This window comes from Rana temporaria, chromosome 8 (genome assembly GCF_905171775.1).
Source record: "Rana temporaria chromosome 8, aRanTem1.1, whole genome shotgun sequence".
NCBI classification, from domain to species: domain Eukaryota; kingdom Metazoa; phylum Chordata; class Amphibia; order Anura; family Ranidae; genus Rana; species Rana temporaria.
This window is the reverse complement of record NC_053496.1, coordinates 91,350,565-91,366,492: the sequence shown is the minus strand read 5'-3', so window position 1 is coordinate 91,366,492 and position 15,928 is coordinate 91,350,565. Positions and strand designations below refer to the sequence as shown.

General features: G+C 44.8%; 1 protein-coding gene across 2 annotated transcripts in view; it reads right to left on the bottom strand.

Annotated features, from left to right (window-relative positions):
- Window positions 1-15,928, bottom strand: part of TLL2 (tolloid like 2) — a 143,705-nt gene that overhangs the window by 57,155 nt on the left and 70,622 nt on the right. Inside the window, exon 3 of one of the 2 annotated variants that reach the window (XM_040362262.1) lies at window positions 2,740-2,817. In XM_040362262.1, coding sequence (XP_040218196.1) covers window positions 2,740-2,817 — 78 coding nt within the window. Of the gene's footprint in view, window positions 1-2,739; window positions 2,820-15,928 lie in introns of those variants that run through there. The other variant, XM_040362264.1, reaches the window with a different exon arrangement.

Here is a 15,928-nt window from a genome sequence, read left to right as displayed (position 1 = left end):
TTTTTCCACAACACTTGTTCAGCAAGGATGCTGACCATAGTGTCAAATACAGATAAGTATGTCTTCCAATAGCTACGAATCTATGAGATATTGTAAAAACTTCAAACGTGAACAGCATAATTTTATTTTTTCTAAAAGGGGACTTTTTACATGCTTCTTAAAGCATTTGCAGGGAAAAAACATTAAGTACAGCATTAGCAACAATGAAGAAAATTGATAAATTTGTGATCATTTAAATACAAGGAGTGTTTACAAAAGAAAATCTCTTCATTATTTTTATGTTTTTTTTAAATACAGTGGCAGCTCGTGCATTGAAGGTGCTCTATATACATATATATACACACACACACACACACACACACACACACACACACACACACACACACACACACACACACACACACACACACACACACCTGTAATGCTGGGCTATATACACCCCTAATCCAATGCGGAGCTATATACTGTCCTGTGATGCCAAGCTGTATACTCCTGACACTATGGATGAAAGCAAGTGGAATACAGGGGACGGAGTGGGTGGATTGTATAAGGGGTGGGGCTTGTGAAAAGTGTGATCCTAAGGCTTCAAGCCCAACATACAGTAGCCTGCTCGGATTGGCTTTGAGAGTCAGAGAGGCGTGGGCTGATGATGTTACAGCCTCTGCCAATCCAAGCAGGCTTTGTATTTATCAATAGAATACAATTTGAGTACAGGCAAAAAAATCTTTAAAAAAAAACCTGTAAAATTAGGGGGTCATCTTGTACACCATGTCGCCTTATACACCGGCAATGATGGTAGTATGCAATCTTTTTTTTTTTTTTTAGTTTAAGGCGAACACCTGGCAACAATATTCAGAAAACATCTAATGCAATCAAGAAAATAATGCTACTTACATCCACACAATTAAAAGTACATTTTTCCTATAAAATTGAGCCATTACAAACATTTTATACTTGCCTGCCTGCTCACATTTTTCACAAGTTGAAAATGACTGCTGGCGAGTGTGGGACTTCTGCGGAGGGGGGGGGGGGGCTGAGCACCACTGGTAGGCGGGGTTGATTGGAGCTGTGCCGTTCTCCCTGCAATGGGAGAGAGGAAGAGGCAAGCCAGCCGGATCAGGGAGAGGGGATTGCCCATTGTAACAGCTGTTATTTGAATTGCCGGGTGTTCCAGGAGCTCACAGTCCCACAGTCCCACCTCCTGGCCCACCGTCTTTAAAAGACAGAACACCGGTCCAATGCGGGACGTGTGACGTGATCAAAAGCGAGAGCCAGGAGGAAGGACTGAGGGTGAGCTCCGAGAACACCGGGAATTTCAAATAAAAGCTATTACAGCAGGCAATTCTCACTCTCTAATGATCTGACTGGCTCACCTCTTCCTCTGCACAGGTCACACTGCACTGGTGAGGCTGCACCGATGGGCATTGATAAAGTTGTTAAATGTTTTATGCAGAATTAAGTTACAAAAATAAAATATCGAGTGTCATTTCATGAGATTTATGAGGGAGTGTTTAGGGGTAGGATTCGGGGTGGGGCAACTGATGGCGAGTAACACTTAGGGCCTGGCTAGTAGCTCAGGACTTGAAATTGTAAGTCATGGATTAGATCAGTCATTGCCAGGACTTCAAGTTTTTGGCAGGGGGACCATGATACATTCTTCACTGGAGTGTGTAAAAAAGTGACAGTTAATATGGTAGAGTTTACCAATTTTGCAGTAAACATGGATAGAGCAACAAGCAGTCCATGCAGTTGAGGAAGTCATCCATGACCATGGTCTCCAAACTGTAGCCCTCTGCCTGCCTTTATCCAGCACTTGGGGCACTATTACTCTGATACAAGGCATTATTCCTTCTGCTGACATCAAAGATCAGACACCATTCTTTCCATTGACACCAACAGTGGGGCATACATCCTTCCACTGGTATTAAATCTAGTTAAAATACATTTTAGCACCTTGGTAGAAATTGCATTTTACAACATTTTATCCCAGGGAATGGAGCATAAAACATTGCATGAAGTATTTAGTGTCAAAATGATGTTAACTGAACAGTGAGCCTCATTTGATTTAAAATCTTTAAACTGTCTGAGGGCCGAAAAGAAATATAGGAGGGCTTCAAATTGCCAAGAAAAAAGCAGTAATTTGACATGCCTGTTTAACAGAATAAAAGTCTCTAGCTACAGGTGCATTTTATATTAAAGCAGTAAGGGCCCATGCACATGGTCGTTTACATCCTAAAAAGCACTCTAGAGTAAAGCCCCCAGAACGTTCCAGTGCCCCGTATGCCACAGGTGATGCATACAGCCGCCTGTACAAGTAAATGGCTGTATGCAGCTTTACATTTGTAAAAAACACTCATGCTTCTGTGCATTGCCGCTCACGCATATGTGAACAACCAATTTCCAGAACACGACCATTACGCATTTGGGGAAATTTATGTGCACGTAAGCGCAGATGCACACCATCTGTGTATACAAGCATAAGGTCAGCCATTTGCCTTTATATGCACCCGTTGCTCCTCTGGTGTAAGAAAGCACCAGAAATCTTACGCTAAAGGACTTTTCAGCATGTAGACATCTGATTGCTTGTTGTACCTACATTGATAGGTCTCATGCAACCACTAAAGAGTTACAACTTCAAAACATAAATGTAGTGTACACATAATGCAGATCAAAATTTAAGCAGTTAATGAAGAAAATAAGTTAAAGATACCCAAAGGTCTGGGTGGGGTACCACATTACCCTTTATAACTTGAGGGGTTGCGAGATTAGGTGCCGTTGTGTTCAGACTTGAAATGGTAACATTTTCATTCAGGTCATCTATAAAAAAAGAAAAAAAAAAAAACACACATCACAAATTAAAACCAACCAAAACCACAGAGCCATTAGAATACTAAATACCTCCAGCTATACATATTTTGGATGTTAAAGTAAATAAGGCTATACGTTAACGGGGTGCAATAGTGTAAAGGAGAGAAAAAAAAAAAAACACACAACATTCCCCCCATTGAGTGATCTGTGTACATTACAAGGATCTTAACAAAACTTTGTTGCAGATTGCTATCTTTTGTCATTTTGAAAAAAATGCTGTGTGTGTCCATATGCACAGTGAATAAGTATGGGAGTGTTTTTTAGTTTTTTTTAATTATCAGCTGCTGCACCTCCAGGGCCTAGAGTTAAACCAAAACTGACATTTTTGTTGCAGGCGATGCTTAAAATCCGACTTGGTGCAGACTTCTGGGAAAATCCATAACCAGAATAAGCAAGACACAGGAGGGTCCACTATCGGGGGCAAGGTCCATATTTTCAAGAAACTCTCTTCAAGAGGGTTCTTGGTCCACATCTTTAGATGCCTCAGGGCCAGGGTCATGAGCGCTAGCTGGACCTGGCAATGCATCCGAGTTGTCCCCAGCAGATGGGACCCCCCCGCTGGGCCCTTCTCCAGAGGAACCCCTGCCCATCAGCTAGCTCAGAGATCCTAAGGAGGAGGGAGGGAGGGAGGGGAGAAGGGGGATAAGGCCCTTTACTCACCTCTCCAAGGATGCCCAGCTCTGTCTTCCTGCTAAAGCAAGGTAGTAGCTACTTACCCTTCCAGTGGGTTTATGCTGGAAACATCCGGGACAGCACATCTACCGCATGGTAATGGAGGTGGCTGTCGGCCAGGGTACTGTGACTCGGCCGAGTAGACCGGTCCGATGCAAGCCCTGGAGCGTATAGCTCACCAGCCACCCGTAGAGCGACGGGCATGTCGTGGACGACCCAGTGCGTAGCTATGGTCGGCACACGCTCGATGGCCGAAACTGGGAAGAATTCAAGGATCTGGGATCCAGCCTGTCGCCCAGTCAGCAGTTAATCGAAGATCGCAGGAAAAACTTACATAAATAAATAAAAAATCCAAAAAATATGAATCCAAACTAAAAGCCTCCAAGCCCTGGGCCTGAAGGGAGCCATGTCTTCTCCTAGACTAGGCAGAAAAAAAACTGAACTGCTTGGTGCAGGCTGAGAGGATATAGTCAGTGGGACCGCACCCTGGGCAGGGCGGTTCAGCTTTGAAGTTAACACTTTCTGCCTAGTCACTCCTAAAGATAGGCTATTTCCCACTATGTCAAGATTAAGACTGTCCATCCATGAACGAAAGAAATACTGAATTTTTTTTCAAAAATTGTCGCTCTATTTTTGTTTATACAAAAATAGCTCCCCCTATGGTGGGACTTTGATAGGCCAAACATTGATATGTACATAATTTTTTTTTTTAATAAGGAATAGTACATATGATTACAAAAGAGATAAAACATGCATCGAACAAACAGTATGCATGTATGGAACAAATATACATGTACAAGACAGCACGTATACCACAATGTATAGCAAAAACAAAAATAAAACTCTCCTAGATTGATGATTCCCCAAGTGCCCGACGCGTTTCTGGTATTAGACCGTCATCAGGGGTCATAGATGGGGAGCAGTATGATCGTGGTTCTTTTGTAGCACGATCCAAGCAATTTCATTAAGTACAGTCTTTTGCAAATACAAGTTGTCTAAAAGAAAGTAGGGTTGCATCCGAGTGTCAATTTAGTCCAGAGATAGACATGGCAGGGTAAAGGGCCAAAAACCTTTTCTATGATCAGCATTGGGGCATGTCCTGTCCAGGTACAATTCCTTGAATCCCTCTTAGGGTCAAAATAGACCCGCCATCACTGTGTGCAGTTTCCTTATGTAGGCTGGCGTTTCCCCTCTCAGTAAAGGCACCTTTACTGATTTAAGTGAGATGGTGATCACCTCCCCTTTGTATATTTTTGTTTATAGAGCAAAAAATAAAAAAAAACGCAGAGGTGATCAAATACCACCAAAAGAAAGCTCTATTTGTGGGAAAAAAAAGAACGCCAATTTTGTTTGGGAGTTGCATCGCACAACCACACAATTGTCAGTTAAATCGACGCAGTGCGGAATCGCAAAAAGGGGCAAGGTCCTTAACCTGCATAATGGTCCGGGTCTTAACCACTTGACAACTGGGCACTTAAACACCCTTAATAACCAGACCAATTTTCAGCTTTCGGTGCTCTCACATTTTGAATGACAATAACTCAGTCATACAACACTGTAACCAAATGAAATTTTTGTCCTTTTTCCCCACAAATAGATCTTTCTTTTGGTGGTATTTGATCACCTCTGCGGTTTTTATTTTTTCCGCTATAAATGAAAAAAGAAAGAAAATTTTGTAAAAAAAAATATGTTTTCTTCATTTCTATTATAACATTTTGCAAAAAAGTATTTTTTTTTCATAAATTTGGCCTAAAATGTATACTGCTACATATCTTTGGTAAAAAAAAAAAAAAAAAAAAAAAAAAAAAAATTGGGTTATTATTTAGTCTGGGTGAAAGTTATAGGGTCTACAAGCTATGGTACCAATTACTGAAAATTGATCAATTTGATCACATCTGATGTACTGACAGCCTCTCTCATTTCTTGAGACCCTAACATGCCAGAAAAGTACAAATACCCCCCAAATGACCCCTTTTTGGAAAGAAGACATTCCAAGGTATTTAGAAAGAGGCATGGTGAGTTTTTAGAAGTTGTAATTTTTTCCCACAATTCTTTGCAAAATCAAGATTTTTTTTTTTCACAAAATGTTCATATTCGCCGGTTATTTCTCACACACAGCATATGCATAACACCAATTACACCCCAAAACACATTCTGCTATTCCTCCCGAGTATGCCGATACCAAATGTGTGAGACTTTTACACAGCGTGGCCACATACAGAGGCCCGACATGCAGGGAGCACCATCAGGCGTTCTGGAACACCCAGACCAATTCTGACATTCCTCTCCTACATGGAAAAATCATCATTTATTTGCTAGAAAATTACATAGAACCCCAAAACATTATATATGCTTTTTTAGCAAAAACCCTAGAGAATACAATGGCGGTCATTGCAACTTTTTATCGCGCACGTTATTTTCGCAGCAATTGTTCGAATGTGTTTTTTTGGAAATAAAACGGTTTTGTGCTTTTAAAAAAAAAAAAAACATTAAAGTTAGCCCAATGTTTTTGCATAATATGAAAGATGAAGTTACGCCGAGTCAATAGATACCCAACATGTCACCCTTCAAAATTGCACACGCTTGTGGAATGGCGCCAAACTTCGCTACTTAAAAATCCCCATAGGCGACGCTTTAAATATTTTTACTGGTTACATCTTTTTAGTTGGAGAAGAGCTCTAGGGCCAAAAGTATTGCTCTTGCTCCAACGTTCGCAGCGATACCTCACATGTGTGGTTTGAACACCGTTTTCATATGTGGGCGGGACTTACGTGTGCGGTCGCTTCTGTATACGAGCACGCAGGAACAGGGGCGCTTTAAAAAAAAATATATATATTTTTATTGTTCATTTCACTTTATTTTAGTTTGATACGTTTTTCCCCAAAAATAAATGTTTTGATCACTTTTATTCCTATTACAAGGAATGTAAACATCCCTTGTAATAGGAATATAGCATGACAGGTCCTCTTTACAGTGAGATGTGGGGGTCAATAAGACCCCACATCTCACCTCTAGGCTGGGAAGCCTGAAAAAAAATAAAACGATCCTGGTTTCGATCGTAGCGGTGAGTCAGAAGAGGCACCGGAGGGAGAAGGGAGGGGAGACGTCCCCTTTCGCCTCCTGTAAGAACAATCAAGAGGTGGAACAGCCGACATGATCGTTCTTATGGTGTAGGGAATCGGCGGCTGAAAAAAATGATATCTGAATGATGCCTGTAGCTGCAGGCATCATTCAGATATCCCTGCACAAAGTCAAGGACGTCATGACGGTGGGCGGGAAGTGGTTAAAACGCATTTTTTCCCCAGAGTATTTTCTGGGTACTGCAGAGTATTAGCCGGGGTATTGCAGAGTATTGGTGTTGGGGTATTGCAGAGTATTGGTGTTGGGGTATTGCAGAGTATTGGTGCTGGGGTATTGCAGAGTATTGGTGCGGGGGGTATTGCAGAGTATTGGTGCGGGGGGTATTGCAGAGTATTGGTGCGGGGGGTATTGCAGAGTATTGGTGCGGGGGGTATTGCAGAGTAATTGCGCAGAGTAATTGCGCAGGGGTATTGCAGAGTATTGCGCATGGGAGTAATGCAGAGTATTGCGCAGGGGAGTAATGCAGAGTATTGCGCAGGGGAGTAATGCAGAGTATTGCGCAGGCGGGTATGCAGAGTATTGATCAGGGGGGGTATGCAGAGTATTGCCGGGGAGTAATGCAGAGTATTGCGCAGGGGAGTAATGCAGAGTATTGCGCAGGGGGTGGTATGCAGAGTATTGCGCAGGGGGTGGTATGCAGAGTATTGCGCAGGGGGTGGTATGCAGAGTATTGCGCAGGGGGTGGTATGCAGAGTATTGCGCAGGGGGTGGTATGCAGAGTATTGCGCAGGGGGTGGTATGCAGAGTATTGCGCAGGGGGTGGTATGCAGAGTATTGCGCAGGGGGTGGTATGCAGAGTATTGCGCAGGGGGTGGTATGCAGAGTATTTCGCAGGGGGTATGCAGAGTATTGCGCAGGGGGGTATGCAGAGTATTTCGCAGGGGGGGGTATGCAGAGTATTTCGCAGGGGGTATGCAGAGTATTGCGCAGGGGAGGTATGCAGAGTATTGCGCAGGGGAGGTATGCAGAGTATTGCGCAGGGGAGGTATGCAGAGTATTGCGCAGGGGAGGTATGCAGAGTATTGCGCAGGGGAGGTATGCAGAGTATTGCGCAGGGGAGGTATGCAGAGTATTTCGCAGGGGGGTATGCAGAGTATTTTGCAGGGGGATATGGAGAGTATTGCGCAGGGGGGTATGCAGAGTATTGCGCAGGGGGGTATGCAGAGTATTTCGCAGGGGGGTATGCAGAGTATTTCGCAGGGGGGTATGCAGAGTATTTCGCAGGGGGGGGGGTATGCAGAGTATTTCGCAGGGGGTATGCAGAGTATTTCGCAGGGGGTATGCAGAGTATTGCGCAGGGGGTATGCAGAGTATTGCGCAGGGGGTATGCAGAGTATTGCGCAGGGGAGGTATGCAGAGTATTGCGCAGGGGAGGTATGCAGAGTATTGCGCAGGGGAGGTATGCAGAGTATTGCGCAGGGGAGGTATGCAGAGTATTGCGCAGGGGAGGTATGCAGAGTATTGCGCAGGGGAGGTATGCAGAGTATTGCGCAGGGGAGGTATGCAGAGTATTGCGCAGGGGAGGTATGCAGAGTATTGCGCAGGGGAGGTATGCAGAGTATTGCGCAGGGGGGGGGGGGGTATGCAGAGTATTTCGCAGGGGGGGTATGCAGAGTATTTTGCAGGGGGATATGCAGAGTATTGCGCAGGGGGGGGAGGGAGAGTATTGCGCAGGGGGGTATGCAGAGTATTGCGCAGGGGGGTATGCAGAGTATTGCGCAGGGGGGTATGCAGAGTATTGCGCAGGGGGATATGCAGAGTATTGCCGGGGGTATGCAGAGTATTGCGCAGGGGGGGTATTGCAGAGTATTGTAGGGGGGGTATTGCAGAGTATTGTAGGGGGTAATGCACAGTATTGCAGGGGGTTTCAGGGATGGCTGAGCAGGGATGGATGGATCTGTGACTGCAATAGTCACAGATCCATCCACAGCGCTGCTGACACCCGCGCTCCCCCCTCTCACACTGTACCGCTCGGTACATGTGATCGCTCCGTCATTGGACGGAGCGATCACGTGGTAAACGGCCGCTATCAGCGGCCATTTACCGCGATTCGTGATCGGCCGGGTCCTCTGGACCCGGCGGTCACGGATGTTCCCGTGTGCACGCCCCAGGGAGAGCGACTCTGGGAGGACGTACATTGACGCCCTCCTAGAGTTAACCACCCGCCCTGTAGACGTATATTGTCTATGGGGCGGTTACTAAGTGGTTAAAACATGTGACAATCATTAAAATAAACATTTGACTTAATATAATAAAACCTTCAAGAACAAAAAATAAAAAATCATGAAGTATGCATATATAATGCACATTCTTTCCATTGGTAATACAACATTATAAAATCATAAGTTATGTGTACAAAAGCATAAGTCATAACCATCATGAACTAGTCCCCTGGATTTTCACCCAAGCAGAACTTCAATTTGCAGGATGAATTACAGTCAATTAAAAATGTTTTGCATGCATTAAATTGTGACATAAAATGAACTGGGAGATTGAATTGCAAATTACCCTGTAGTGCACATTGCAAGCCTGACCTTTGTGCCATTGTCTTAACAAGCAGAAAGACTCTTTTCAGGCCTGCAGTTACATTCTTTCCCAAGGACCAGATTAAACTCTTTGGCTGACAGACAGCCACACATACTTTGGTACATGTTTGTTGTTTTTTTTTCTCTCTTTAACAATAGGAAAAACATTTGCAGATACAAATTTCCTACCTGACCACAAATTTCTGGTTTAAAACATACTTTCCCGCCTACTACACAACGATGGCCTTGACCTTGATCAATATGGGTTAAGGCTGGGTTCACACTACTACACTACTTTCATCCTACTTTGCTCTGTGTTCAATGTTTCCCTATGAGAGCGTCTTGTAGCGTCCTACACAAGTCGGTCCGACTTTGAAAATGCTCCCTGTACTACTTTTGGTCCTATCATTGAAGTCGGACCAAAGTAGTATCCTGTTCATGAAAGTAGGATGGATGTAGGACCAATGTAGGATAAATGTAGGACCAATGTAGCAGAGCAAAGTAGGATGAAAGTAGTGTAGTAGTGTGAACCCAGCCTAAGGCTCCGGTTTCCATTTCCGCCCGATTTTGCTGGGCTAGGCTCCTAGACACTGCAGCCTCCACCTATCTATCACGGACCAGCATAATAAAAAGTAAACAGTAATGAACCCCCCTCCCCCCCCATTTGAACTCATAGGCGTAAACTTGGATTAAAGTGGAGTTCCACCCTGAAATTTGTTTTTACCAAAAATCCACAAAAAAAAATTAAAAAAATGAATTTATACTTGCCAGAAATAGTGGTTGCTATGCGGAAGTCCGTAATCTACCTCATCGTCCACAGTGGATCTTCTTCCTCTGTCCTAGTCGCGGTGTCTTTTGGTGAATGGGGCTCGCTGCGTTCTGGGAACCGTGTGTATCCCAGAGAACAGCCGACCCATTCACAAAGAGCCGCGCGGCTCGCGAAGGCGCAGTAGGAAATGGGCAGTGAAGCTGCACGGCTTCACTGCCTGTTTCCCTTACTGAGGATGGCGGCGCCGGGAGCTGCTAGGATCCAGGGAATTGGCCTCGGGGGGGCTGACATCGCAGGCGCCTAGGACAGCCAAGTATTAAAAGTTATTAAAAGTCGGAGCAGCGAACGGTGATGGCTGCCTGCTAACCTTGCTCCTCCACTGCTGAGCACATCAGTCATAATTAGAGCCTCCAGGAGAGTCCTATTCCCCCCTTCACTATACCATCTGCCTTCCGTCCACCCTGCGGTCGCACATGGTGAGGCGGACCATGAACACCAGAGCCTCCGCCACTTGATCTACAAACTCACGCGGAGCCGTGGCCTTCCCGCCGGCCGGTGATCCGGAAGCCGCGGTCTGTAGCATGGAGCCTTCCCCGCCGCTCCTCTTTGGGGACCCGGATGCTCTGTCCGAGGCTGAGAGCTTGCAAGAGAGGTCATCTGACCATCCGCCGCCAGCCCTTCGGGATGCCGACTTGCTGGCTAGATTTAAAGGGATGCTGCAAAGTGAACTTTCTGCAGCCACATCCAAATTAGCAACCCATTTGACCAGAGAGATCAGGGAGCTGGGCAATCGCACCAATGTCCTGGAAGACAAGATGGATGCCGCTACTACAGTTATTGAAAACCATGAGCAGGACATCTCTGACTTAAAAAAAGGAACTTGACACGGTTTTGCTGAGGCTGGAGGATTTAAAAAAAAAAAAAAAAAAAAAAAAAAAAAAAAATCACTCCCGTCGGGGCAATCTGCGTCTACGCGGCCTACCCGAGTCCATTGATGACCTCACCTCCACTGCACTCTTCCAAGAATTGGTGCTCGCTTTGCCGATCGAGCATCTGGAATCGACCCTTCAAATCAAATATTAATGGGGCTTTCCATTCAAGCTCACCTTCACACACACACACACACACGCCGGAACCACACGGTACACAATCCGGAGGAGGCCAAATAAACTCTGGAGGCGCTGCACCTTTTGCCCCCGCGGGATAACAGCCCGGTGCAGCATTCCAGTGCACATCCTCCTTCCAGCCAATTGGGTCGTATTTGGGAGAAAGTTGGAAGCCGTAAGCGCTCCCTCCCTGGTACCCCTCTGCAATCGGGGTCATCACATTCTGACCCAGGTTGAGACATGAGTGGCTAAGCCTTCTCTTTCATTTTTTTTGTACGGCTTGGCCGTCTGGTTGGGAGTCGCTCAACCTTGCCGGTATACCGGTCTTGACTGCCCAATGTTGGGCGTTATGCCCCTTGGTTCTACCGTTCGGTTTCCATTTTGTTTGTGACCTTGCCCTGAATGATGCGAACAGTTTTGGTCTATGATGCCCTCCCGGGATTCTCCTTGTTTGAGACTTGAACTACAACATTCCTGTTGGTGCCAGATTAAATGCCCCAGGATTCCCGGCCCCTTTTTATTTTCACTCTCCACTGCCTCAGCCACGTGTTTTGCCACCTTTACGCATTTGCATTCCAATGGCCGATGGACACCCTACCATAGATGTTACCTTGGCAATATGTTGATGCTGGAGACTTACGCTCTTTGATTTTTTTTACAGCAAGTTTTGTGCCTGGGAAACCTGACCTGTGGGCCCACATGGCTGGTTGTTTAAGGTTGGGTGGGCCCGTAATTTAGAGTGGCTTTATCTCCAGTGGTGGATGTTGTTGCTTTTTTTTTACTCTTTTTTTTTTGTTATCTTGGTTAATTATCATTAAAACATTTTTTTGGGGGGGGAGCAAAATATTGTGTTTGCATTATGAAATAACATACCTGTAATGGTGTTTCTTCTATGTGTTTTCTTTTTCTGAGACATGTTATGCAATTTTATGATTAATGAATATGTAGTCCTATTTTAACCCACACCATGTCCACAGCCTCAAAGTCCCAAATTTCCCTTTTTACATATTCTGTACCAGGGATGGAGGTGCACTACACGTGTGCCTCATTTAAAGTCCCAAAATCCCCCCTTATTTTTTCAGTGGTGGTTAGGTTTCACCTTTGGCCATGTCCAAGCACTGAACACCTTGTACTTCTTGGAATATGATAGCACTGGACAATAAGAATTTTCTGGTAGCTTCATATCTTCAAATATTTGGCAGTGTGTGAGAGAATATATATATAATCTCTATCTATCTATCTATCTATCTATCTATCTATCTATCTATCATCCCTATCCATCTATCCCGATCCTGGTCTTATGAGGTCCCTCGGCAGCTGTCTCAGCTCCTCCCCGCAAGAGCCAACTCTCTTCTTGGGAAGCACTATCCCATGGGGGGTTAGCTTGCGGGCACGCTCCCGTGATATAGCTGCCAACTGTATCACTCGGCCCTGCCCCCGACACGTCATTGATTTGATCTACAGCGGCGGGAGCCAATGGCTGCGCTATCAAACTCCAATGACAAGCCACCTCAAGCTGGGGGAACCAAACGCGAGAACGAGCCCACTGAGTTTCGTGGGTTAGGCAAGTAAAAGACAGGGGGGGCCCCCAAGGGTGCAAGGTGTTTTTTCACCTTCATGCATAGGATGCATGAAGGTGGAAAAACACGAATCTTTACAACCCCTTTAAAGTGGTTGTGAAGGCTGAAGGTGATAAAGGCCTCCCCGTGTGCAGCTCCCTACTCAGCCTCCAATACTTACCCAAGCCCACTCACGATCCAGAAATGTGCACGTGACTCAAGGCTCTCCCAGCATCTCCCCCTCCCGATTGTCTGAGATTCAGCAGCCAAAGCCATTGGCTCCCACTACAGCCAGTCAGGAAAAAGCAGGGGGCTGAGCCACGCTCTGCAAGCATGCATGAGCGCTCCCACAACAAGTGGCTTGCTATAGGGGGCACTCAGTGGGGGGGGGGGGCAGAGTGCCGGCAGGAACCCAAGAAGGAGATTGGGCTGCTCTGTGCCAAACCACTGCACAGAGCAGGTAAATTACGTAAAAAATAAATAAATAAAATAATAATAATTTACAATCATTTTAATTTGCATCTCTCTCTCTCTCAACACATTTCTTGCGACCCGGAAGACGATTTGCAACCAAACATTTAAAAAGGTTCTGTGATCATGCCCCTTGAAAAAAAGTTAACATTGTAAAAAGTGTTAGTTACATTTTTGGCTCATTTTTCCTGGGGAAAAGAAGCTGCCCAATTATGCACACCTTGATATAGGGTGCTGATGTCCTTAGGCCACACCCTCCCTCATTACACAAATACACATCAACTGATATGCTTAAATCCAATAAGCATTCAAGCTTGTACAGCTTGGGAGTTGGCCAATATGCATAAAAAATATGATTTGGTCAAAATACTCACTTGTCCAATTGTGCATAGCGTGCAAGGAGGCATCTTTTAACCTTTTCAATATATTTTACAACGTATACACACACACACACACACACACACTTAAAAAAGGATTTGGAATAGCAGCAGGACACAAGTAAACTCCTATCCAAATTGCTAGCTAAATCTCCTGAGCCTTCCTTCATATTAAACATAAAGGATACAAAAAGGTGCAGAGACCCCCAGTAGGGAAACAAACAAAGCAGTTAGGATCACAAAACATCAAGATCTGGAGGGGGGTATAGAGACGAAAGAAGAAAAACTCTCCACGACACAAAAAAACTCTAAACAGGAAGATTTTGTATACTTTCCACAAAGGCCAGAGTGCGAAAACTTGACAGTTCGAAGGGCATGTCACACTTCAGCACTGCACAAACAAGTTGCGTAGAAAGAAGCGCATTCAAGGCTTCTAACAGCCACAAAAATACCCATGATGTGTTTAATCTGAAGGTCAGATCCAGCTCACATCATAGCTATACACTGCTGAAAAGGGAAGAGGAAAACTCTAATTAGGACAACATTCCTATCCCAATGTGCTCCTTGCCTGCTTATAACTATCCTCTACTTAAAAAGCACTGAATAACTATCCGGGAACAAAAAAGTCATTCATGTATGGCCATGTTCTCTATCGAATGTGGAGCCTATAAAAAGCTTTCATATTAGGTCATTTCATTAAAACAAACAAAGCATCCAAAATTAGTATTGTGCCGATTAGGTCTCGAATATAATTTTTTTTATACAATATATATATATATATATATATATATATATATATATATATATATATATATATATATATATATATATATATATATATATATATATATATATTAAAGATAGTGAACATGACATGTTGGCAATTATTTGTGGAGTATTACTACTTGGTTACGGTATTTGAGTATATTGCGGTTAATTATCGAATGGACTAGAGCAGTGTACATTGCACACTAAGGCTCATGCACACAGGGAGTTAGAAAAAATTAGCTACAAAGCCACTACCAACGCCAGGAAAAAGCAGCTGTAAAAAATGTGCTTAGCTTTTTGTATTAGAGTTGATGCCATGCTAGCTTTTAGCAGCGTTTCTCTGCCACCGCTTAGCGGAATCTGGAAGCCCCCTTTAAACAAATGTCAAAAATAAAAGCATGCAGGTTGTTGACAAAGTAATTTATTAAAAGCAGCTCCGGCATCTCATCCTCCTCCGGTTCTCTCTGCCAGGTCTCCTCTCTCCACTGTCTTCTCCTGCTGTTCTTCCTCTGTGTGCCAATACTTATATAGCCAAGGGGCGGGGCCACCCAGCAACATAATCCGGAGGCTTCACCATTAGTGACGTCACCGCCCCATCATGCCCTGGGCGGTGATGTCGCAATGGGTGGAGCCTCCAGATTATGTCACCAGGTGGCCCCCGTCTCGCTATATAAGTATTGGTACACAGCGGCCCTAGCATTACACCGAGAGAGAGCGTCAAACAGAAGAACAGCGGGAGAAGACAGCGTAGAGAGGAGATCCAGCAGAGGATGAAGACGGAGGATGAAAATCGGAAGGAGAAGAGATGTCAGAGCCGCTTTAATAAATTACCGTGTCAAAAACCTGCGTGCCGTTTTAAATTTTTTGGACACTTTTTTGGGGTGAATGGGTAGGGTGACTCACTTGTTCACATAGGGTGGGGAGCCGGGATCCAGGGGCCCCCCCTTGTTAAAGGGGGCTTCGATTCCGATAAGCCCCCTGCCCGCAGACCAATAACCAACAGTCAGGGTTGTTGGAAATAGGCCCTGGTCCCAATCACTTGTCTCTCCCTCCTCCCCCCCTTCCTGGCACGCATGCTCAGATAGGGGGTCTGGTATGAATTTTGAGGGGGGGGCACACTTTTTGGCACAGGGGTTCCCCTTAAAAATCCATACCAGACCGAGTATGGCGTGGGGGCTCCTCTTCAAGATCCTTAGCGCAAAAGTCGCAATGCAAGTAAAATCATGACGCAATTTCAAATCAATGGGCTCATAGGGAACAATTGATTTTGACATGTAAAAAAAAAGAAAAAATGTTTACAGCGCGACAGCCTCACGTTTTTCTACTGCCCCTAAACGCTTATGCCTCCAAACACCTCACAGTTTATGTGTGCATAGAGACCCAAGCCAACAGAGGTTTAGAAGCAATAAAAAATGCACGAGCCCTAAATTTTCATTTAGATTAGCAAGAGGATATGTGGACTTCAATCAATCATGTGCAAGCAAAAATCTTTACTCTTTTCTCCAAATGGGGTATTCTTTACAAAGCAAACGTCAACTTGGCTTCCCCCCATGCACCAAGGGTAGGTTTACACTTGGGGTTAGGAGGAAATAATAAAAGTGGTTGAACCACGTTTTACACCTGTGCATTTAGGAAACGTGCAGGTATGGCTGCAGCCTCAGGGTCTTTTCAC